This window comes from Pieris napi, chromosome 9 (genome assembly GCF_905475465.1).
Source record: "Pieris napi chromosome 9, ilPieNapi1.2, whole genome shotgun sequence".
NCBI lineage: Eukaryota > Metazoa > Arthropoda > Insecta > Lepidoptera > Pieridae > Pieris > Pieris napi.
The window spans coordinates 12,433,130-12,458,203 of record NC_062242.1 but is presented as its reverse complement, the minus strand read 5'-3'; the positions used below and the strand labels follow the sequence as shown (position 1 = coordinate 12,458,203).

At 32.2% G+C, this 25,074-nt stretch overlaps 3 protein-coding genes across 6 annotated transcripts; 1 reads left to right on the top strand and 2 right to left on the bottom strand.

The window, feature by feature from the left end:
* Window positions 1–972: 972 nt before the first annotated feature.
* Window positions 973–4,715, bottom strand: LOC125052650 (transcription factor MafK). The gene is made up of 4 exons (XM_047653610.1): window positions 4,455–4,715; window positions 3,736–3,854; window positions 2,767–2,869; window positions 973–1,912 (listed from the first exon to the last, which is right to left on the bottom strand). Exons 1-4 carry the CDS (start codon window positions 4,497–4,499, stop codon window positions 1,766–1,768), a joined length of 414 nt encoding a protein of 137 aa, XP_047509566.1. The 5' UTR covers window positions 4,500–4,715; the 3' UTR covers window positions 973–1,765.
* A 372-nt stretch (window positions 4,716–5,087) lies between these two features.
* Window positions 5,088–14,639, top strand: LOC125052388 (RNA polymerase-associated protein Rtf1). Of its 2 annotated transcripts, none has more exons than XM_047653201.1 (19): window positions 5,088–5,282; window positions 6,040–6,157; window positions 6,373–6,618; window positions 6,954–7,017; window positions 7,180–7,299; window positions 7,723–7,910; window positions 8,062–8,154; window positions 8,264–8,451; window positions 9,049–9,160; window positions 9,288–9,414; window positions 9,507–9,612; window positions 9,825–9,956; window positions 11,009–11,137; window positions 11,206–11,318; window positions 11,710–11,878; window positions 12,087–12,185; window positions 12,265–12,360; window positions 12,447–12,558; window positions 12,935–14,639. In XM_047653201.1, the coding sequence occupies exons 1-19, from the start codon at window positions 5,214–5,216 to the stop codon at window positions 13,039–13,041; spliced, it is 2,388 nt and encodes a 795-aa protein (XP_047509157.1). In that variant the 5' UTR covers window positions 5,088–5,213; the 3' UTR covers window positions 13,042–14,639. The 2 variants fall into 2 exon arrangements, with proteins under 2 accessions (XP_047509157.1, XP_047509156.1); XM_047653200.1 differs by having other exon boundaries at window positions 9,285–9,414.
* Window positions 14,640–18,344: 3,705 nt separating this feature from the next.
* Window positions 18,345–25,009, bottom strand: LOC125052361 (actin-related protein 2). Of its 3 annotated transcripts, none has more exons than XM_047653163.1 (12): window positions 24,830–25,009; window positions 24,640–24,750; window positions 24,289–24,303; window positions 23,248–23,319; window positions 22,727–22,870; window positions 22,557–22,659; window positions 22,238–22,344; window positions 21,936–22,085; window positions 21,239–21,364; window positions 20,590–20,742; window positions 19,342–19,470; window positions 18,345–18,645 (listed from the first exon to the last, which is right to left on the bottom strand). In XM_047653163.1, the coding sequence occupies exons 1-12, from the start codon at window positions 24,875–24,877 to the stop codon at window positions 18,604–18,606; spliced, it is 1,200 nt and encodes a 399-aa protein (XP_047509119.1). In that variant the 5' UTR covers window positions 24,878–25,009; the 3' UTR covers window positions 18,345–18,603. The 3 variants fall into 3 exon arrangements, with proteins under 3 accessions (XP_047509119.1, XP_047509118.1, XP_047509120.1); XM_047653162.1 differs by lacking the exon at window positions 24,289–24,303 and adding an exon at window positions 23,773–23,796; XM_047653164.1 differs by lacking the exon at window positions 24,289–24,303 and having other exon boundaries at window positions 24,830–25,008.
* Between the last annotated feature and the right edge of the window lie 65 nt (window positions 25,010–25,074).

Below are 25,074 nucleotides of genomic sequence, written 5' to 3'. Positions count from 1 at the left end.
AATAACTGCCTTAAAAGCGCTTAGTTGTGGAACGACGGACGTCGAGGTCCCTCTACCAACGAACATACCTTAATACTATGTATTTACAAATTGGAGGTTTTACAAAAATAGTGTCACTCATTAAGTAAAAATGCAATTGTACCTCAAAAAACGGTTCGGTGGCTGCGATACACAATTCATACAAAAATAATAAGTCCTAAGTACATACCTCGTTATAATGTCTCCTTACCAGGAAGAAAGGCACATAATATTGTCAGCCGTAAGGATTTGGAGAAATTCTATTAGCTTGGGTACAAAGAGAGGTTAGACTGATGCTGATTGACCTCACAATAGTTCTTAAACACGCATTAAACACTCACTATAAAATTCTAAATAATGGACGTAACTATTATCAACTATAATTAACAAAATATATATATAAAAATGCATCTAACGTAACCCGTGTAAATCTTAACAAAGACTACTCAAAAAATGTGAGGGTCGGCCGAGGAAAAATACACGGTTTCCACACAATATTTTATTCATAATCTCTCTTCCTAGAGGTCGTAGGTTTGATCCCCGGATGTGCACCAATGGACCTTCTGTCTATGTGCGCATTTAACATTCGCTCGAACGGTAAAGTAAAACATCGTGAGTAAACCGGCTTGCCTTAGACACAAAAAGTCGTCAGCGTCTGTCAGGCACAGGAGGCTGATCACCTACTCTATTAAGATAAACAAATGATCATGAAACAGATTGAGAAATCTGAGGCCAAGACCTAAAAAGGTTGAAACGCCGCTGGTATTATTATATTGGTATAAACGTATTAATTTACTATAAGAGATAATGCTTACATAGTTCCATTTATCTCCTACCTATCTATAGCACTTTTATCACAATTTATGATAACAAGTTTTATTTTTGGGTATTTACTAATTTTTATTCTAAATGTGATATGATACAAAAGATATATAATGTAATAAAAAGACCTCAAAATAATAAATTATTTTAATAAAATAACTATACTAATTTTATTCCTAAATATTAAAGATTTTGTACAAGTAGGTAACAAACCAAACCCATGAAACTTATACAATATATATTTAATTTACAAAAGTAAACATTGTATCATATTGTTCCATCACTTATTATTATACTTATTAGTAAATTAAATAAAATATGTTAGGTTTTACAATTTTAAATTCAAAGTAAAACAGAAAAGTGTCATTAATATTTCACGTACATAATAGACAGTTATGTATGAAGGCTAAGATACCCTTAAATAAAAACCCACAAAAAATATATAAAAAATATCAAACATAAATACGAAATATGTATAAGCATTGTGCTTAGTGATTGAATCCACGTTATATTCATTTGATAAGTATTTCAACATTGAATAACTATTTACAAGGATAATCTTTTCTCATATAAAAGCTATATTTGTTCGTAAAATTCTAAAGTCAATATAACTGCTTTATATGAGAAAGTTCATAATTAACACAGTATTCATACAAACATATGATTGCCGGTAAAATATATACAATTAAGTAATTTTACTAGAGATAGACTCAGACACACGCAGAAACACAAAATAATATTTAAAAAGGAAAAATAACAAAAAAAAATATGAAAAGAAAAAGAAAAGAATATAAAGGTACATTATAAGTGTGTATTGTGTGTGTGTTGTGGTTGTAACTGGCCCTGGCTCAGCATTATGCTGTGGAGCAGACGTGTTCCACAGCGCTGGTCATTCTGCCAGAGACCACAACAGTTATTTTATGTACTAAGGTATAATATCTAATTCGCTAGGTAGAGGAATACTTTTCATACTAGCAAATCGTCTCAAGGCATCATATTTGGACCTCAATGCTTCTATTTCCTCACGAATCCTGTTGTTTTCGTCTTGCATTGACTCCATGTCATGCCATTCCTGAAATGTTATCAACATTATTTACTGTTTGAACAGTGGTAACGTATCATATACATATAACAGATACAATTTGATGCCAGCGTCATGTTATTAAATAGTATTTCTCAATAATTGATCTATCTAGCTTGATTCAATATAAACTCGTTGTTCCTGATCTTGTAATAACGCGTTCAAATAAGCTAAGGGAAGTTAAAAATAAGTATTTTTTTCCACTTTGGCATTTTTTATGCTCTGATTGTAGAGTTATGCAATATATACCGTTGTTAGTCGATGTAATGTTTTGGAGATTATGCATAACAATTTTTTTTTTTAATAATTTTCCAACACGTTACATATTTTAACTTACAGTCGATTCTCGATAATTTAAAACTCCACTACCGGTGATAACGTTCAAATTACCACGAGGGGTAGGGCGAACTCAAGTATATAAGAGTTTAATCAAAATTCGTGATTTATTATGACTATATTATAATTATGAATTTACAATAATTCAATCATTGACCATTTTTTTTTTCAAAAACATGTCCGTAAAGTTTTATTGAGTTATTACGATAAATAAACAAAGAATTAAGAAAAAACAATTGACAGCTCTGTGCCTGATAAACACTTCAAATTATAGAGAGTAGGGAAGCCCAGACTTCAAATTATCACATATTGGCAAGCATGATACTATTCCTTCGCCTTAAAATTTCCAAAAGGACCATTCAACATTGATTTTATTCAATTTATCGAGTATGTTTCAAGGGACAAAGAATTAAACTATCGAGCTATTCAAATAAACGAGTTTCAAATTATCGACAGTCGACTATATACATATGTACTAATATAAATAAATAAAAACTAAATCTACACACCTGACTTTTCTCAGTTTCCAATTCATCTTTCTGCTCTATTCTTTTAATGCGACACGAGGCTGCATATCCACGATTCTTTAATGTGCGGCGTCGTTGTTTCATCCTGGAAGATTTTAACGAGAAGTCATCATCATGAAATTATTAAATTAGTGACTATCAATTTTGCATTATTAAATATTTTTTAGATAAAAACATCACGCAGTTTACTGAGTGAAAAGTTCTAAATAGTTCTAAAAACTACAAAACATTTTCAGGTGAAAATAGAGCAGTGTTGGCCTAGTGGCTTCAGCGTGCGACTCTCATACCTGAGGTCGTAGGTTCGACCCCAGCTGTGCACCAATGGACTTTCCTTCTATAAGCGCATTTAACATTTGCTCGAACGGTGAAGGAAAACACCGTGAGGAAACCGACATGTCTTAGGCCCAAAAAGTCAACGGCGTGTGTCAGGCACTGGAGGCTGATCCCCTACTTGCCTGTTAGATTTAAAAATGATAATGAAACAGATTCAGAAATCTGAGGCCAAAGACTAAAGAGGTTGTAGTACTACTGATTTATTTATAAAGCAGCCATTACAAGTTACAATCGAAACAATAAGTCTAATGTCGAACTAAAAATGAACTTTTCAATACACAAGTGATTATCTTTATTAAAACTCAGTAGGGCCATAGTAAAGCACACAATATCCAACATATAGGTTGTGAATTCAAATCCTGTGTTATTCAAACCAATGAATTTGCTAATAAATGCATAGTACCTATATAGAAACATTATCCATTAACCAAATGCAGAAATCTCTGACCCTCATCCATATATATACCCATTAAGTACCACTGCCTCATTATTGGAAAATGCTTATACTAGTTTTAAAGATAATTATGAATTCTTTATAAAATCATGTACAATCTGAGTATTACATGAACAAATAAATGGGGAAGAGGTGATGCTTTTAAACATGAATAATGCTATTACCTAACTATCTGATCTCGAGTCAGCCCTCTCATCTTAAGTTGTCTGTTGAGGTCACGAACTGATATAGATACCAGCTCATCGTCACTGATCTCTGCACATGGAGTTGGCGATAGTGGAGCCTGAAATATTCCAAATACTAGTGCTAGCTTTTCGTACTAGTCCTACTGTAGTCATTTCTAATGGATAATAGAAATGACATATAAGAATAAAAAATAGACTAGTAATAAAAAAGTATTGCTTTAGGGAAGAAAAAAGCAATTGTGAGTACAGCAAAACTTTAGCCTTTATTTCAATGCTTGTTTGTGGCAAAGCATACATTTCTTATAGATGAATATATGACAATCAACCTAGGTCTAGATATCATAATATAATATTAAAAAATGATGAAATGGTAGCAGTTGATTTAAAACATGTTAGATTTCTCTTTAGCTATGTTGTATGTAAGATCAATAACAAATTATGCTGAGTCATTGTAATGGAGATTTCTAGAAAGAGTAAACGCCACATGTTTTCTTTACATAGACCTTATAATGTATGTTATACAAAGCTTTAAATGGAATTTAAAAAATGTTTCTGTAAGTGATATTTGAGAAATTAAGGGATAATAAATAGAAACAAAATAAACATAAACATTTGTGCTTTTAAATTAATAAGTCCAGTACATGATATTGCTTTTTAATGTCCTGTTAAAGTATAAGTAAATCATAATTAATACAAACCATCAGTGCTTTCCTGGCAGCCAGGCTCTTTAAATCATGAGGCATAGTAAAGTTTTTAGAGGAATAAGTTACGGCTACCCGATACTGAACATATACCTTTAAATTTAATTATATCAGCCACAGAATGATCTGGTACACCAAACTTTATTATGAATAGGATTTATTCTGCAAAAACTTTTTATTTATTTTACGCATATAATTTTAATTGTAAACACAACAATGTGAACAGAGTTCATTAATAAATTGACAATGCCATAATTCTATCATAGATATTTATAGACTCTTACCATAGTCTGTAGACTCACTTTTGTAATCTTAATCTAATCATGATGATATTACATTATTTCGATTCAATGTATATTTAATAATAACACAATTTTTTTCCAAATATATTTGAATATATTATGGTAGTAATAGTACTAGGCAATAAATGTAATCTAAAAAGTTTATTCATAATATGCATCTGAATGATAATATTTAGCATTGTTTTAAGTATTCTATTTCGTGCGGTATTCGCAAACACTAGATGCGATTGCGGTATACTTAATACTAGTAATACTTCAGCTTTTATCTATATAATATGGAATTTCAAATGTCTGTTCACTGTTGTCATAATAGTAGACTTAACTATCTAGTCTGTGCATACAACTGTCAAGTTTTGTCGCTCATGAATCGTGTTTCCAAATCTCAATAATTTTGTAACGTAGAAAATCTTTTACGTTACAGTTACAGCATTTAGTGATTTCTAAATTAACAAAAATGGCTAAACGTAAGAACAAACCATTGATAGATTCTGATTCCAGCAGCGATTGCTCTGATTTGGATTCAGTGAGTATCAATGCCGTACAAACAACATTTTAAAACGACTTATTCCCGACATTCCTATATTTTTTTATGAGTATTCTTCCCTACAGCGGTTATCGTTAGAACGCATATATTTTACGCCTAATACTACATTTCTCAATCTCCACATATGAGTCCACAAACATGAATTAATAGAAACACGTAAAACGCCATTTAAATTGACGATTTTGTTTAAAAAAGTACGCTACGACGTCCCAATTTCTGGCGTGACTCATACAATATATAATACTTTGTTTTCTTTGCAAAACAAAAACTCAAACTAACCCTTAGGTAACGCCCAAATATAAATGGTTACTTAAACTTGTCAACTATCTGGACTTGAATTTGGTTTTTATGTAACCTTATGTATATTTTCATTTTACTGCCTTACCTCAGTATAAGCATTATGAATTTGCAACCCTCATGCATTAGATACCTAAGTATAAGTACTGGACCTTATACTGTTCTTGAGAATATTTATGAATGGCATACATCTACAATAATCTGAGTCATTGAGAGTTTATTTTAATTATTATTACATGGAGATCATTAATTGGAAAATGAGTTTTATACAGAACAGTTATTTAATATATTTAAAATATAATTAAAGTTAAAAAAGGTTAAGTTATTTTTTCTGCACTAAGATGGATATATATAGATCAAATCCTTTGTAGCATTAGGTGAATGTTGCTTATCCAATGATCATGCTCTGAACTTAAGTTACCATTACTTAACTTTTCAGCAATTTTTAAACTTAGCAAAAAAGAAAAAGAAGCCTGGAGAATCTCCTCCACCAGCAAAATCAAATAGTAAATCGTCAGACAGTGAGTCTGACTGGGATGATGATGATAAAAAAGATGGTATGTAATTTTTATAGAGAACCAAGGTTGATAAAACTATTGTATCAAAAAGCTTGGCAAGTAGCTTATGGAAACATACATTCTTAATATTTTCTAAACATTACTTAAGAATATACTAGGCTTAACAAATAGCCGAGTGGTGCTTTAGTTTTCCACTTAAATATTACTTGTATTCTAAGGAATAACAGACCTACAAAAAGATTTTTTTCTTTTAGACAAATCATCATCTTCATCAGATTCAGATTCAAACAGTGATGCAGAAAGTGATGCATCAAAGAAAGATTCTCCAAAACCTATGAGAAAAAGTTCTTCAGAAGAGGATCGAAAGAGAGAGAAAAATGAAGAGAAGAAAAAAGTTGAAAGAAGTGAAGAGAAAAAGAAAGTTGACAAAGAAGTTCGAATGAGCGTTGACAGTGCTGGGTCAGGAAAGAAAAAAGATGTCTATAGTGAGCCCGAAGAAGGTATTTAAGACTTACTTCTTCAAAGTTGATATGTCGTTGTTGTCTCTAGTATTCCAAGCAAATTTTAAAATCGTTGTTGTTTGTCTTTTGTCTATACTTTACATTTTCATGCCCATTCTTCTTATTTACCAACTTATTTTTAGTTGTGTTACTCATAATTTTATAAATAAATTTTTATCTGTGAAATAATTTATGGATGCTTCTATAATTATCACTTGTATATATATATATTTTTTACACTTCTTGTATGTATGATGTGCCTTCACGTTTCTTTATTGATAAGTAAATAATATAATTTTTAACGATTAATTAATCTATTTTAACGATTTTTTTAGGCGAGGTGTCATCACATTCCTCGGATAATGATTCTATTGACTCTGAAGAAGAATTTGATGATGGGTAAAATATTAACTATTGTATTGTATGAAAATGTATAGAAGTAATGCGATGTCACACAGTTATTTTTTCATTATTTTATTTATGTTTCCGATAATCTAAGCATACTTGAAATTATCATGTTTGTTTTTGTTAGTTGTATTAAATGTATTATTTACTTTTTAGTTATGATGAAAATTTGATGGGCGATGAAGAAGATAGAGCACGATTGGCAGGCTTATCGGAAAAAGAGAGAGAACAAGAGATTTTCAAACGTATAGAAAGGAGAGATCTTATGAAAACCAGGTTATTATACATTTTTCAAACAATATACTCTTTCAACCAATAGAGTTATATATAGGATCGCACATTGAAGTATGTAAATTAATTTTTAATATCTTTAAGCAACTCCATGGTGCAAATTAATCAAATTTTGTGTGTGTGTAAAAGTGACTGTTAATAGTTTATTTATGATCAATTGTAGCGAAGCTAGTTTTGCTGCGATGTCGACCACTTCTCATGTTACTGTATGTGTATGTATGTATACTTTGTATGAGATAGTCCATTTATAGAGAATGATTTTCGTCTTGTTGTGCCATTTCCTATCAAAAGTTAGCGTTCATGCCTACTTTAACTTTAAATACCGCGCTTCTGAACAATGACTTGGTAATAAGCTGGTAAATCCGCGAGACATGGCTAATCCATCTAACCTAGGTATTATTAAAACAGATGGGAAATAGAACGTAAATTGCGTCTGGCCCGTCGTTCAGCGGCGGAACGCGGAGCCTCACCGGGTGAGCTCGCTCGTCGTCGAGATAGAAGGAAGCAACGAAGAGCGCAGAGGGCTCAGAGGGCGAAAGCTCAGGCGCAGAAGGAAGCAGAGGCGAGAGAAAGGGAGAGGACTAGTGAGAAACACGGTGAGTGGGAGAGTGACAGCGATAAACAAAGGGCCTGTTTCGAATCTGGGGAAGATGAAGAAGAAGGCTTATGTTTACGTTTTCTAATCATATTGTTCTTGTGATGTTTGTGCGTGATAGAAAAAAATATGTTTAATATAAATATTTCCAGAATCAGATATAGAAGAGCAGAAAGAAGAAGAGAAATTAAAAGAAAAGCCACCACCCAGTCCGGGGGAGATTCCTGATGATAATAAAGATACAGGTTTGATAAGATTTTAATTAAGATAAAAAGATTCCTTTAGGGAATTAAATTTGTTTGTTATTAATAAACATAGATTCTTTTAAAATATATATTTTTATTTTTATTACAGATCGTAACGCAGAAAGGTCTGGTTCACCTTTGTTTGGGGCTAAAAGTGAACGAAAACGTAATGTCGACGACAAAAGAGTAAACGCCATGGCGGCCTTAAGGGCCCAGCGAGACGCGAGGGCTAAACTCACGGAGCACAAGCAGAAGAAGAGAATGGAAGAAGAGAAGAAGGACAAAGAAGAAGACGATGTGAGTATATAACTTATATATACAAACTAAATATACATGCGTCTGTTTCATTTTTAAAAAAAGGGTGCGTGTACTTATGTACGCCCGTAAGAAGTTATACTTCTTTGGCATTACTATAAATAGTTTTTGATTGCATGCAAATAATTAATTACAATTTAATAATCAAAGACTGGAAAAGGAGTCATTATAGTCGATAAAAATCAGTTTACATTTGAAAAATTAAATAAATAAATATTTATTATTATTCTCTTACATTAAATGTAACATAAATTCTATTATTATTCGAATGTTGTAGCATCTTCCGTGGGCAACTTCATTCTGTTAATTTTGTGTCACGGTGCGCGCGCATCGTCAAATTTCACTCTCATCAATTTTTCATAACGCGCTAAAAGAAGTATAACTTCAATAACTTAAACTATTAAAGAATTTTAGATTGAAATAAAATAGTATGTTGTTTTTTACATATTTTTTTTTTAAGTTCCGGGGTGAGAGTTCTCCATCAGTGTAAAATAACTTTTTAATTTCTTAGAGATTCGATTCAAAATAGTAATAAATTAAGAGAGTTAATAAGATAAATAGGTTTTTATATTTTCATAGGACGCAGATGCAGAAATAATCGGTGGAACAAGCAAACAAAGTGTCAAATTAAAAGCATCAGACATTTATTCAGATGACTCGGGAAGTGATTCTGATGATAATAAATCGCAAGGTAATTATCACTTTTATATTCAATAAATAATTTTATCAATTTAGTGCAACGACAATTTGACTAAATTTAGTTTCGTGTATTTAGAAAAAATTGATTGATATACTTATAATGGAATTTAATGAAGCAGCAGCTCGTCGCAGTTCCACCAGTTCCTCCTCATCATCAGGTGAGGAGCCGGCTCCTCGTGAACGGGAGCAGGAAGAGGTGAAGTACGCTGACTCCAAGGATCAAATCAACAAATTACGACTGAGCAGGTAAAAATATATATTGTCTTAATACTCTGTATTTAAACCCTAGACTTTTTGGAATATTTCTAAAAATTAAATTAAATTAATTTATATTACAGGTTTAAATTGGAAAGATTGGTTCATCTACCTTTCTTCGCTCGCGTAGTTACAGGATGTTTCGTTAGAATCGGGATAGGAAATAATAATGGCAATCCTGTGTATAGAGTAAGTCTAAATATATTTAAATGTTCTATCTATCGATGTCCAATTTATCCAAAAAAAAATTAATGTTTGATATTTGAAATTCAACTCTCTGTTAGTATTCATAAATTTTGGCGTAACATATAACTTTTAATCACCAGAATTCCCTTTTTATTTGTCCATATTGGAAATAAAATATTGTATTTAATTTAAAAAGATATATTATTATATTTCAGGTAGCAGAGATAATAGACGTATACGAAACGGCGAAAGTATACAATTTAGGGAACACAAGGACAAACAAGGGACTGAAACTCAGACATGGCACCCAGGACAGGGTGTTTAGATTAGAATTTGTTAGTAATCAAGTGAGTATATGTTTATTATCTATATCATACATATACATTTAGAAATTTTATTAAGCTATTGCACAGATTTTATCGCGGGCTTCGAGCGCGGCGACAGAAATTACGTAACGAAAATAAAAACCTAACACACGTAACGTAATATAGGTGCGGCCAATACGCGTTAGAGCGGGACAGAACGCATACTGCGTCTCACATCGGTCCGGCGTGATCGGTGACGTAGTGTAGTGCGTGTGCCACACGTTTTTTTTATTACTTATCATTAGTTATAATGCGTTTAATCGAATGAAGTGTAATGTTATTTTAATAACCATGATTATTTATAAGTGACTACAGAACCTATATAACCAGTTATTTTAATTCTGTTAAGGTTTTAAATATTTATATAAAACACTCTTAATTTCCAAAACGTGTCTGTAGCTTCAAATTATTATTATTAAAATGTATTTCAATCACCAGTGTCCTACGAAATCAAACTTTTGGACAGTGTTAGACAAGACAACTCATTTACAAACATCTTGACCGGTTTGTGTCACGTGACTAGTATACAAATGTTGATGATTTACAAGTTATTGGTACGAAGTTCCTTATCGCGCGTTGTGAAAGGGGGCTAGACGGAAAAAATTAAGACCAAAAGTTGTGACGACACTTTTTGCTATAGTTGTAAAGCGTGCGCGTGTTTCTCTGTCTGTCTCTCTCTCTCTCATAGAACAGAGAAAAGCAAGCCAGTTATTTTCGTCACGTCTTTCTATTTCGAATTGAACAGTGTGGTGTTGCGACGATTATTTTTGTTGAGTGTATACAGGTTTTTTGTACATAATAAATTATTAATAAAAATAAATATTATTATAACTTAAAAAAAAAATTATTACAATTCCTTCACTAATTAATCGAAAGGAACTTCGTTCCATCCGGCAAGCTTTTTAATAACTTGTTTTTTGCACAAACTATTGTATTTTTTTTATTTTTCATACTGCCAAATAACCTATTTTTAACAAAATTTAGGTCCCTTTCCCAAAGCGTTAAATAATAATTAAATATTATATTTTTTTTAGGAATTTACGGAATCAGAATTTCAAAAATGGTTCAAAGCGATAAAGGACGCGAACAAAAAGCCTCCCATAATGGACTTTGTTAGAAATAAAATTAGTGAAGTTAAGGATGCACTTATGTACGAATTTAAGGTAAATAAAAAAAAATCTCTTAATACTGATATTGAGAATAATTGCTATACTATACTTTAAATATTTAGGAAGAAGATATAGAAAAAATAGTAGCAGAAAAGGATAGATTCCGATCTCATCCCACCAATTATGCCATGAAGAAGACACAGCTCATGAAAGAGAGAGATGTCGCACAGTTGAGGTGAGAATGATGATTTTTTATGCTTTTGCTTTTCTTCCCTTCAGTAAAGATTAATAAATGAGGCTTACAGAATAACCTAAACGTCATTTTCATTTCTTATTTGGTGATTACGTCAACAGTAATTATTTATTACACATTACCCACACATTGTCTATGCTTGAAAACGAAATGCATTTTCGAGGATTCCTACAAAAAATAATACCATTACTTTTGAGAGCTTTGCTTACTTTTGCTGGCAAGAGGAAGGGGAAGGGGGGAGAAATTGCAGTAAATCTACTTACGTACGTACGTACGTACTTGAACGACCGCAAAGTACGGTGTATGTTTTTCAACAATTGAATAGCAGATTCTTTATTGAGAATCAAATAAAAATATGTGAATATACTTTCAGAGGTGATGAAGAATTAGTAATGGATTTAAATTCAAAAATTCAAGAGTTGGAAGACCGAGCCAACCAGTTGGACAAGACCAGGACGTCGTCCATACAAAGTATTTCGTACATTAACAATAGGAACAGGAAACTCAATGTGGAAACTGCCGAAAAGGCTATTATGGAAGAGGTTCAAATTTATAATTTTTTTCAAACATACAGAAAAATAATGCCCATGGGGCATTGTTAGAAGGAATTTCAAAATCTTTAGAAACTGAAACTTATATTGGGCTCATGCTTCTATTATTTTTTTAAATAAAATTCATGTTTCTTTTGGTAAAAATAATATGTGTAATTATTATTCGTTTTCTAATATAATTATGCCTTTATTGTTCTAGATAAAAGCAAATAAAGGCAAGAAAATTGACGACCCTTTCACGAGACGACACACGAAGCCCGTTATGAACTTCAAGTCGCATCAGGGCGGGAGAAGTCAGGTGAGTTTTTTTTTCATATTAAAATAAATTGTTAAAAATATTTATTATATATAATATTTAAACTTCTTATGTATTGCAGGAAGTGGAGAAGCATCCAGAAGAAGATGAAGAAGCGCAGAAACTGAGAGAAGAAGAACAGAAGACAAAAGAGCGACTAGAGAAAGAGAGACTTATGGTAATTAACGGTTTTAAGTAGATTTTAAACATTAATAATTGTATAAAATCTAGAGATTATTACAACATTTTAATGTTTTTTCTCAGCAACTGCAAACAGAAGAGGAAGCTTCGAAATCCCAGAGCAAGAGCGGGACAGATAGTCTGTACTCGTTGCACGATTTTGACATTAATATTGATATCGACCTGCCTATACCTAGTAAGTATAATATATATTTTTTCTATACTAAAATCCTTCAAAGTAGGTTGAAATTGCAATTTTCTGGATTAAAATTTTATGTATGTTCCTATGTACATCAAGGTTTCATACCAAGACTTTATGTTGGATATACAACATATATTAAAATTCCAAAAAAAAAAAATTTTATTGATTTGATATCGTTACACTTTATATTTTTCATAAAATATATGTGTGTGAAACATTTCGAAAATTGGATAATTACGCACGAAAAACATTAATTGATATCAATTACCGAGGAAATTTCAAGCAGCAAATGAAATGCTGTGTTAAGAATCAGAGCTCCCAAGTGCGAGCCGCTGTCAAACTATAGTAAAATGGATGATAATTTTTTTAGAAGCCGTTACAAGTCAGCCGAAACAAATAACGACAAAAGTGAAAGAAACGGGCCCCAAACGTTCACTTAACCTAGACGAGTATAAGAAACGGCACGGGCTTATTTAGTATAGTTTTTGTAATGGTAACATTTATAAACAGTTGCATACAATTTGTTTATAGCCCCTATTAAAGCTAGCGCGGTTTGCAATAAGTAAACGTATTTCTTTCAAGAACGCCCGATGTCGGTGACGTCATGAAAGCTGACAGTTGACTATAATAAAAATAGACTTTCCACAGATAATATTTTTATTGGAATAACACAGATTTGTGTTTGTTAGTTAATTCGTTAGAAATTATTTTTTATAATTGAATTTGTGACATTTTAACTATAGCCAAATATGCAATGTTTATAATTGTTATCAAAAACTTAAATATATGTAATTGGAATAGTTTTGCATTTTTTCATTTCACAACTTGTTATAAAAACTTAAACTAAATCACTGTTAGTTTACTAACACGATCTATCGAGTAGTTAACGTATTAGAGTAGTCTTGCATTACATATCGAAAACTACCTTGCATCTGTCAAAGTGAAATGACAGTATCGTATTGACGTATACGAATCGAACGAACGTTCGAAACAATGCGTGCAAGGACGGATAGATCCGTCTCTTTTCATCGCATATGATTAGAAAGAGTGTTTTAAAAGATAAATTAAGTTTTTATGAATAACAAGTGCGTATAAAAATCGTGATCTAAAATGCGTATACAATAATTGTATGAACAATCCAAAACCCCCTCAATTCTAAGAAACTTAGCGCTAAGTAAGTATGTCGAAATACGTTTTTGACATATAAGTGACTTTCTCAATAGCTTTTGTCTATAGAAAAGTTACTGAGTCCAGAATCGGACTCAAAAATGTCCTGATAAACCAGTATAGGCCAGCTTTCGAATAAAATGCGTCGTCACATTGTTATTGAATCAAAAATTATAATTAGTTTTTACTTATAAGTTAGATTAATTTGTTATAATTTGTACAAATCCCAACAAACTATAGATTAAATTCCAAAAACTTTTGCCTTTGTGTCTCCGAGAACATTTTCTGTCAAAAATTAAGATTAAGGTTAAATTAAGGTTTTTAATCCGTATCTAAGACGGACGATATTGATAAATTTTTACCCATGTAAGGAAGGTAGCCTTTTATATAAATACTCACCGAAAAACAAGATATAGCTTTTAATATTACATATAGTACTGACTGGCTTTTGCCTTAAAAACCTGTAAAATACAATTTGTTTCTACGCAATGTATAAAGCAATAAAACGCGCCTTAATTTATATAGTATAGTATATATGAACAGTACGATGTTTATCATATTTTATACGAATAGTATAATTAAAGTCTCCCAAGAACAAAGTAGTTTTGACTGATTCCTATATTCAACGACACGTTACCCGTTTTAAAAATTTAATAACCGTTATGCGAATGAAGACGTATAGATGTCGCCGGAAAATTGTTAACACTTAGATTACCTACTTGTGTCAAGCCAATTCAATCTTATGAAGTCTTCGATAAAACCACGAGATTGATTGAAATCTAACGGTATTTATAGTTTTACGGCGACATAGATATGTGTAAACGAACCTTATGATTATAATAGTAATTACAATGTAGTAGTAATCTATTTATTTTGTAATTAATGTCTCAATAAAGCTCAAACGCTGATTTGTTGTTTAATTTCATAGTTGTAAGCTTTCAACAAAGTTTTCTTTTACGTCTAATCTCGGTGGATTATACAAATAAAATCTAGAATTCATGCAAACCATTAAGTTACTCTGGGAGGGAAAATTATCCAGTAAAGTCTATATAACGACATTCAAGGAATTGTGCCTATATTGACGTTACAAAGAGTTGCCGTTAAATGGAAAGAAAATCTGTATTAGAAAAAGAAAGTTTATTTCAGACTAGTGTTAGTAATTACATAAAAACAATAATGCGTTGTCTGTTATTTTTGTACTGTACCAATAGTTAGGTTGTATTTTTTTACTTACTTGATTCATATCTTGCGATATTGAAGCATCTTCGTGATAAAGCACATTTTGGAAAAAAAGGACTGATTTCTTGGAAAGTTCGGTACGTATGACGAGTACCGACAGTCGAGTTTATTTCTCGCTATAAAGCGACCAAACAACGTACACACACAGCTCCGCAGTTTTAACTAATTTCGGCAACCTAATTAAAATTATTGTCGTTCTTGAGTGTATCATTGTATCACTCTTTCGAATAGGCTGAGCTCTGCAGCATATGCAGTAAAGAAAATCTGACAGTTTACTGATGAGGACACGGCTAAAATTGTGTATCACAGCGTTATGTCGTACGGTATTTTACTGTGGGTTGCTGCTGCAGAGGTTCAATCCATATTTGTGCTGCAGAAGCGGGCTGTTCGGGGTATTTGTTGTGTTTCTCCGAGGGAGTCGGTACGGAATAAGTTTAAGGAATTAAATATTATGACACTATCTGGTAAATATATTCTTGAAGCCTTGTTGTATGTCCAAAAAAATATAAACGATTTTAAAACAAATGGTGACTTTCACCAGTATAATACGCGAAATAGAACTAATTTGAGTGTACGACCAACCAGGCTCCAAAAGATAAACCACGAAATTGTATTCGTTTTTACAACAAACTCCCAAGCGAAATTAGAGAATTATCACTAAATAAATTCAAAGCCCTCGTTAAACGAAAATTAATCAACAAAGCTTTTTATAAATTTGAGGACTACTTAAATGATCCTAATCCTTGGGATTGAATTGCTCCAGTTCAAACAATTTGTATGACAATACTTGGCGATTAAAAAGAGTGGCGGAAAGTTTCTTGCCAGTTCTTCTTACCCGCTCTACGCCCTTGACTTGCGAACTGGTAGTAAATGTAAATTTACGATTAATTTAACTTGACGATTCAAAAGTGGACTTGGTTACCCACTTGAATAAAGATAGTTTGAGTTTGTGTGGAAGACAAGCTATACCAACCAAAGCCGACCGATTTCAACGCTTTAGGGATTTTGTCGTTAAATCGAGGGACGTTACATGGAGTTTACAATGTATTTATGAAGGTATAAATAATAAAAAATAGCTATAGAGGAGAGAAATTTAATTTAAAATTTTTACGTTTTTCAGATGACATTAAATAAGTCCAAATGACATGTTACACTCCATGTTGCTCTCCGACGCAATATTTTTTTATCGGTGTCAATATACAGATCTTTGCCGATTGTGCCTATAAAGAAAAAAAATATAATCTGATAAATATTTCTGCAATTTAATATAATAAAATCTAGTTTTTTGTAACTCACATCATCTGGTACAGCCTGAAAAATTAGTTTTATATATTAAAATAAAATTAGTAAGTTACATAAAATTTATTAATTAAAAATGATTAACCGTTCCATCGGGCGCAACCTCTACAACTTCAGTCGGTGCCTGTAAAAAAATATTTTTGTAATATATTTTTCCACTCAAAGAATGTACGTACATTCAATACAAAATTTCGGTCTTGATCTCTGATTTCTGTATGAATAAATCATATTTCTCTGCAAGCAAGTTGAACAACTTTTAAATGGATATCATTATATACTGCAGGGTCCTGATGTAATCGAAACGATTGCATAGTAACGTTTGTTCACGATATGAAAATATACTAACCTCTTCCGCAGCCTCTTCTACCTCCTCCTCTACATTAGTGTTGCTAAGCTAAAAAAATGCCTTGAATTAGTTTTTTGTTCATACACAACGTACGCAAACACCTACGTATGACGTGGTCAATACCATTAACATGTTGAGAACATTTCGTCCATGGAAGGTATATCTGTCGAGACTGGTTATCGCTATGGGCGCTATGGGCAGAAGTTATTAAAATCAAGCGCGAATTTCAAGGTTTACGTTACATGCTCTTCTGCAACTCGGAGGGCTTAAATTGCCAACTTCCTTTGCTACCATAGAAGATTTTTGTGTTTTAATTTTGAGACTCTTTTTTTTTTTATGTAATAGGAGGCAAACGGGCAGGAGGCTCACCTGATGTTAAGTGATACCGCCGCCCATGGACACTCACATTGCCAGAAGGCTCGCAAGTGCGTTGCCGGCCTTTCAAGAATTGGTACGCTCTTTTCTTGAAGACTCAAAATTACTTAACACTTACTTTTTCGTATCGAGGCCTATAACTCCTTATAAATCTTCCACACGCTCCCAGAATGAAGCACGACAATAACAGGAACAAAATAAACTTCCTCGCCTCCATTATTAATGTTGCCACTCAAATTAATCCTTTATATACCTTGAATATTATCGATTTAATTAACTACATAACACGATAATTGGCAATTTTCACATTTGTAATCCATTTTAATGCTTGACGATGCGATATATCCTAGCGAAAATACATACTCTTTTTACGTCGAACATTTTTTACTGTTAATTTGGCGTTGAACACATTCCGTGTTTTTTATAGATTTCTTATAGGCGGGATGGTTAGCCATACAATTGTCATTATTTTTTTGTTTATGACACTAGTAATGTTAATTAAGTAACATATATATATATATTATATATACTGGCTGACCTGACAAACGTTGGTTTCCTATGTATATTATTTCTAAGAAACATTGTTTTAGTTCAATAAAAATAACTATCTGCTATAATAAAAAATAGGGGTTGATCGTAATTTCCGCAGGCTGCAATTTCCCCGTACTAGACTATCTAAAGTCAGTAATTCTTTTTTGGGGAAAGGGATACTCTTCTTTAATAAAATCCCAGAGGCTCTTTTATCTCTGCCTTTCAATAAATTTAAGAAATGTATTAAAGAAAAGCTGTGTAAAAAGGCTTACTATAAAGTCAACGATTATCTAGTTGATAAAAGGGCCTGGGACTAGTGCTAGACAGGCAACCTCTAGTTAATTTGCGATATTTGTTTTAAAATAAGTGTTGTTTGATGATTTGCGATTTTAAAAGAGTACCGAGAGTTTTTTACGCCGGTTTTTTCTCTCGGCCTACACCCTCTGTCTTCATTGCCGATGAGTAGGGATGCCTACAAATTCAAATTTAATGACGTGGAATAAGTGATACATGTATCTTATGTTCCATAATAAACATATTTTATTTTATTTTTTATAATAAAGGGTTGTAATTTTTTTTTTGGGCTGGACACCCCTTATCACTTAGGGGTTTGAAAGAAAGATAGAAGCCGATTTTCAGATTTACTGAATAGAAAATTTTTCATAACAATCGGTCGAGCCGTTTCGGAGGTGTATGGGAACGAACATTGTGACACGTTTGTGAATTAGCTAAAATTAACTCATGATTTTTATTGGACGCAAATATAATTAAGAAACAATACTATTTGATCCGTAGGGTGTTTCATGTAAGAAATAAAATACAATTTAATAAAAAGATTTAACACAATTTATTGAAATAATACATTAAATGCATGTTAATACAGTCTTCCAACTTGTCAATTTACTGCGAACATTCAGTTTATACTATACCATTTTATCTATTTTAATAAAATTGTAATACAGGAATAATTCATTAAAAATCAATTTGAATATTACCTATTTTTAATAATTTGCTAAACGGAAATTGTTCTTAATGTAAATAATATTAAGTAGATAGTATAACATATACAATTGAAACCTAAGTTAACTCGCTCGTGGGCCCAGCTTTCGCAGACACGACAAACCCTGAAAAAAAATCATTTTTTCATAATTTGCAAAATATCACAATATTTTATACGAATAACTAGCGGATCCGATAAAAGTTGTCCTGTACACACGTCTTACATTTTAAAAAATATCTAATTATGTAAATCATTCTCGACTCCACTTGAACACACAAAAAATTTCATCAAAATCTGTCCAGCCGTTTAGGAGTTTAATTACGAACACATTGCACAGAAGATTTATATATATATATCAGCTGTCTATTTGCTGTATAGATAAATAACCTAGTTACCGACAGAAGCGTCATCTGCCGGACTGATTTATGAATCTAAACCATCCAGGGCGCCACCGTATACAAAAAAACTCATTCAAATCGGTCCAGCCGTTTAAGAGGAGTTCAGAGACATACACACGTACAATAGAATTATATAAGATTTAAATACTCAAAGGCACCAATAAAACACATTTCGGCATGCTTTGATGTAAGCAAGTCAAAGCCGTCTGTCGATCAAGCCGAAACTGTTTCCCTGGGAATCGAAGTTTATTACCAACGAGTTATACACAATGTTACCAACTGTAGGTATATATATATAAAAGAACTAGACTGATGGAGAATGACTTGTTACTTTTACAAGCCAATTTGACAGTACAAAATTTAAAGTTGACAAATTAGAACTAAAAAAGGTAAGTTCATAGTAAACAAAATGTCAGGATTACCTGTTCCTTATATTCCTGGTTTGTGAGCCAGAAGTTATCCCTGTTCTTACAGACTTCAGCCAACACAGCGCCACCTATGAACACCATGTCTTTGCGTCGCGGAGGATCTTCTATGCGTATCTTGAATTTCTGAAAAACAAATTCATACGAGCGTGGTAGTGACAATAGACCAGTGCCGATAATTTTTGAAACCTAAAAAAATAATAGTAGAATGAAACCTATTGGAAAGGGAGGTTAATATTATAAAAATTAAAGGAAAAATAAATCGAAAGGAAAAGGAAATCGAGATAAACCGTTTTTTACCATTAAACCTCCCCCCCCTACCCCTTCCCGACCTCAGATAGCCCGTAAATTATTTTTCCTTTAATTTTTATAATATTAACCTCCCTTTCCAATAGGTTTCATCCTACTATTATTTTTTTCACTTTTTATTTATTTTAAAGGCTATCTGCACTGGTCTACAATAATAATGTGAATTTAGCTGTGACTGACTCGAGCAAATTAATATTTAAAGTAATGTTTTTTAAGTCAAATATTTCGTACGATATAGTACGAATGGCCTAAGCATTAGCTAGCCAGTTTATTGAATGTTGCTACAAACGCTACTACGGCTGAATATCTTTCAGGTCGCTAGTTAAATGCTGTTTAGTTAAAAGCTAGGCTGTTAATTGAACGGCTTATTAAGCTAGTTGGCTGCGACATATACACATTCACGAAATCCGTTACGCTCGATGATGCGTAGAAGATTTTTGTTAAAACTATCGTTAAAGCACTATTTTGATAGAAATAAACATTTATATGATTATAGCACACATAAACAACGAAATACTGATATGTATGTGTGTGATGTCATATTTCCTTGTATTTTTGGGCATACGTATAAATAAATAAATCAAAAATGGGCCAGACTAAGTTTTAAGTTGCGCCACTCTCGTCTCTTTCTATCAAATCCAGACATCCCTGTGATAAAAAGAGACAGACAATTATCGTTGAAACAATGCAATTTCACTGAATTTTTATGAAATCATATAAATATATAGAAGTATTTTTAAAAGGACAATTACAAGTAAAAATTAAAATTTGTAAGATTTTTTTAAATCTATTTTGGAAGTGTAATATTTTTTTTTTTAAATTTATGTTCACCGTAATTGTAATGTTATTTAGAATAGAAAGATTGTAACTAATAACTTAAAATATAAATGATTAATTTAAAATTAATTATAAATTATAATTCCTTTAAATACTCACGGCCAATTTGTCGCAGTCATTTTTCAGCACTCGTTCGAGATAGAGCTGCTTGATTTCCCTCTCGAGCCGGGAAGGCAGCCCTGGGTACATCGTGGAGCCCCCGGATAACACTATGTGCTTGTATAACTCGTTTCTCATGTCTATGTCGGCGGCCTATGATTTTAATATATGTAAGAGTATAGCCTCTACGCCCGGCGATGCACAATTTTGTTCGTGCACACATTTATATTTCGTTTAAATCGACGTATAACGTTTGTTGAGCAGTGTTGCCCTAGTGGCGTCAGCGTGCGACTCTCATGCCTGAGGTCGTAGGTTCGATCCCCGGCTGTGCACCAATGGACTTTCTTCCTATGTGCTCATTTAACGTTTGCTCGAACGGTGAAGGAAAACATCGTGAGGAAATTGACATGTATTAGACCCAAAAAGTCGACGGCATGTGTCAGGCACTGGAGGCTGATCACCTACTAGCCTACTAGATTTAAAAATGATCATGAAACAGATACAGAAATCTGAGGCCAAGACCTAGAGAGGTTGTAGCGCCACTGATTTTTTTTTATAACGTTTTTTGACACTATACGTACGGAAATAAAGTCAAAAAATCCAAATACATATGAAATTTTTAAATTAAAAAAATGAAGGTAATAATTACCTGTATGGTATTAAAAACCAGTTCAGCAATGCCCTGCCCTTCCACATTAATCAGATGAGGCTGAAACAAAGCTTCCGGGGCCTCGAACCTCTCACCACCGACTTTGATCACTCTCCCATCAGGAAGCTTTATACAGAAATAAATAAGAGTGAAATTACTTTTTTATGTTCAAACTCAAATTCAAAGACTTTATTCATATAGGTAAACCAGTACAGTTATGAACGTCAACAGAAAAAAAGTTAAATTGATTCTAAATTTACATTTACGCAAGGGCGTAGAGCGGGCAAGAAGAACTGGCAAAAAACTTTCCGCCACTCTTTTAATCGCCAACTTTTAGTTATACAAATTTTTGTACTGGAGCAAATCAATCCCAAGGATTTGGATCATTTTAATATTCCTCAAATGTATAAAACGCTTTATTGATTAATTTCCGTTTAACGAGGGCTTTGAATTTATTTAGTGATAATACTCTAATTTCGCTTGGGAGTTTGTTGTAAAAACGAATACAATTTCCATATTTATTGGTCGTACGCTTAGATTAGTTCTATAGTATTAAAAGGTAAAAGTCACCATTTGTTTTAAAATCGTTTTTTCTTGTACATACAACAAGGCTGCAAGAATATATTGACCAGATGTTACATAGCTTAAGAGAAAAAACATTTATATGTAGCTCTTCTATGACAGATAAAGACCTTACCACATAAGGTTCCACCAGCACAGTGGTCTCCCAGGCCAGTCTTTGCTCCTGTTCCACATTGTATCCGATGTAACAGAGCTTCTCCTTCATCATCCGGACTGTTTCAAAGTCAGCTGAGTGGTTAAACGCATAGCCACGGAGCAGGAGTAACTGGAATATATTGAGGTGATTGTTAGATTGAAAAAGTAGAGTAGGAAAATTTTATCTTAGAACTCGAATTAATTTTACGGATAAAGAAGGATTTTATTATGTGATTTTAACTCATATTGAAAATATTTCAATAAATGCATTTTATTACCCACCTTAATAAGGTATCTAGTGATATCTCTACCAGCGATATCTAATCGACGAGTGAGGTGAGGAAGAGCAAACTCTTCATACACGGGACAAATGTGAGTCACACCATCACCTGTAAACAAAATTTGTATCATAAAAAGAGGCAAAATTTTATTTTTGTACATCATAAACTAAAGATATAAACATCAAATAGTTATTAAAGTTGTCGGAATATAGTGTTTATGGATAGAACCACAGACTGCAAATTTCTTTAAGGAAATCAGATAAAAATGAGGTTTTAGTTTAAAAAACAAAGTACTTTATCTTTTGATCAATATCTCATACCTGAGTCAACTACAACCCCAGAGATCAATCCCTGCGCATACAATGTCAGTACAGCTTGGATTGCTATGTACGCACTGTCAAATCCATATTTCTCAAACATCACCTAAAAATTTAATTTAATTATTACATTGTATTTATTTATAAATCAACTTCTTGTCACAACTACATACCTCAATCATTTTCTCCCTATTCTTGGTGGGGTTCATGGGTGGTTCCGTGAGCAAAATCTTAGTTTCCTTTGGATCAACATTCATTTTACTTGGCCCAAATGTGTAGTCCCATACGTGACACATATCTTCCCAATTGCGTACCACCTGTGAATTTTTATTCACATAAGCAGGTTCTCATAATTTCTTATATTTTAGTTTTTAATTAAAATCAGAATAATAGAAGTTCTTCATACATTGCAGCAATTTCTCAAATATCTAAATATGTATAAGAAAAACAGAATTGCCACTTTATTTAAGGAATTTTCTATCAAAGCTACATCTAAAAATAAAATATTGTTAGCGGACTAACACCATCTTGTAACAGAAACCTATATAAAGCATGGCAACACCGGCGTTGACTCACTTTTATTTCGAGACTTCTTGCGGAACGGACTTGTTACTAACCTAACCTCGGTAGATTTTAAAAGTCTAAAGTACCTACACGTTCTAATCTTTTGTGTTTACTAATAATATAATCTTACCCCATTTTCCATAGGATAGCTGACTTCCAACATTGACCTGAGCTGAGATGCCTCATCACCAACCATTAAGTCCTAAAAACAATATCATTTGTGTAGATTATTTGAATTAGACATCATACATTGTGTTAAAAAATGCACACAAATTTAGATTGTTAGAACACAATTCCTACCTATTTATTAATATTAATTTTATACAAAATTTAGTGACTACTTTTGAAGTGTGCTTGTAAGTTAGAGATTGGTTAAGAGCATTGGCTTACATTTGTGGTTACTTAAGTCTAATAAACATTCAATTAAAATATAAGAAATAACCTAGTAAACCTATAAATAATATTTACTTAAAACACATGACTTAGCATTGAACCCTTAACTGTATTCTAAATCACAACACACTGAAAATAACTAAAAAAAGGTTTAAAAAAATTAGGGCATAGAAATGGGCTGTTTTACTGTTTGTTTACTTATAGCATATTACTTAGTGATATTCTTGATAAAAATTAAAGCTTAGCTACTTGTGAAGGTTACCTGCACAACTTCAGGGTCAAACGTCTGGCAAGCATGAAAGTTTTAATTAATATTATGGCAAATAAACCACATATATTAATTTTATCGATTTATTTAGAGTGCACTTAAAAAGGGTGTAGGATTTTCTTGTAAGTTATACTTGCCTGTTTTGCACCCTATATTTGAGAACTGGTAGTAAATGAGATTAGACTCACTCAAGTTTTGTTTTAGAGATTCACAATATACATATGTCTTTGTGATATGAGTAAATTAATTATGATTTACTAAGTAAATAAAAGTCAAAAGTCAAAAGTCATTACGATGTTAGTATAAGGTACACACAATAATAATATATTCAAAACCTTATCAACTTATACAAGTTGATAAGGTTTTGAATGTATGTGTGTATGAACATATTATAAACAGTTTTCAATAGCTCCCAAAAATGCTTCATGCTTTTTTATTTTATTACAATAACTTGGAAATAACATGCTATGAGATAAGTATTAAAGACCTGTAACAACTTCTCTAACTTACTCCGATACAAACATCCTGTAATATAACAAATTTTGTTGTAGTAGAAGAATAAGTAATGTATACTTTCAATTTGTATAATATTATTAATTCTTAATTTAAAAAACAGTAACTATTGACATAACATTTATATGTAATCTTCACCAGTAAGATTTTTTAATTTCGTGAAAGGAATGAAAGCGTAAACACAGTCTAGGCGTGGTTTGTATAGATTAACAATTTTATGTTCTTATTTTGGTGGACTGTAATGTGACTGTATTATTCGTTAATAACAATTTATTGTTGACTTGATATATCATCAGTCATCCATGAGCCCTAAGAGGAAGTCAATAAACGGATATCAATGATTCATACCTTGACATCGATTTCACCGATTTTGTTTTCTGCTCTGATGATCGGCCTGCCCACCATCGACGGGAAAATAAACGCAGGAAAGTTGCTGCCTGCATATCCACATTTGACGAACTGGAAATAGTTTTCCGATGATGAATCAATCTCTTATCGGAATATAATGCAACAAATTGTAGATTTCTCTTGAACTTACACCAGTGCCATTGTCACAGACAATGACTTTCCTTCCTTGGTCATCCATTTAAGGTTTTAAACTTATGTAACTATTAAATTAGTAAATATAATAAAATAATTTGTATTATTTTATTAAATACTAAATTCGGCTCCTCCACAAAACAATCACAGTTGAAGTTTTAAGTATGACTATTGACATTAATAATGATGTTATGAAGTGTCAAATAAATTGTAAGTGGCAAAAGAGGAAAATGTATCCGCCTA

Coding starts and splice junctions, on each gene's coding strand:
- LOC125052650 (XM_047653610.1), bottom strand. CDS start 4,499: ATGCCTCATGATTTAAAGAGCCTGGCTGCCAGGAAAGCACTGATG. Junction 2,870..3,735: donor ACTCGAGATCAGATAGTTAG/GTAATAGCATTA, acceptor AAAATCTTCCAG/GATGAAACAACGACGCCGCA. Junction 1,913..2,766: donor TGGAAACTGAGAAAAGTCAG/GTGTGTAGATTT, acceptor ATAACATTTCAG/GAATGGCATGACATGGAGTC.
- LOC125052361 (XM_047653162.1), bottom strand. CDS start 24,877: ATGGATGACCAAGGAAGGAAAGTCATTGTCTGTGACAATGGCACTGGT. Junction 22,345..22,556: donor TGGGGTTGTAGTTGACTCAG/GTATGAGATATT, acceptor TTTTGTTTACAG/GTGATGGTGTGACTCACATT. Junction 20,743..21,238: donor TGGTTTTTAATACCATACAG/GTAATTATTACC, acceptor TTAAAATCATAG/GCCGCCGACATAGACATGAG.
- LOC125052388 (XM_047653200.1), top strand. CDS start 5,214: ATGGCTAAACGTAAGAACAAACCATTGATAGATTCTGATTCCAGCAGC. Junction 7,911..8,061: donor GAGGACTAGTGAGAAACACG/GTGAGTGGGAGA, acceptor AAATATTTCCAG/AATCAGATATAGAAGAGCAG. Junction 9,161..9,284: donor TGATGATAATAAATCGCAAG/GTAATTATCACT, acceptor AATTTAATGAAG/CAGCAGCTCGTCGCAGTTCC.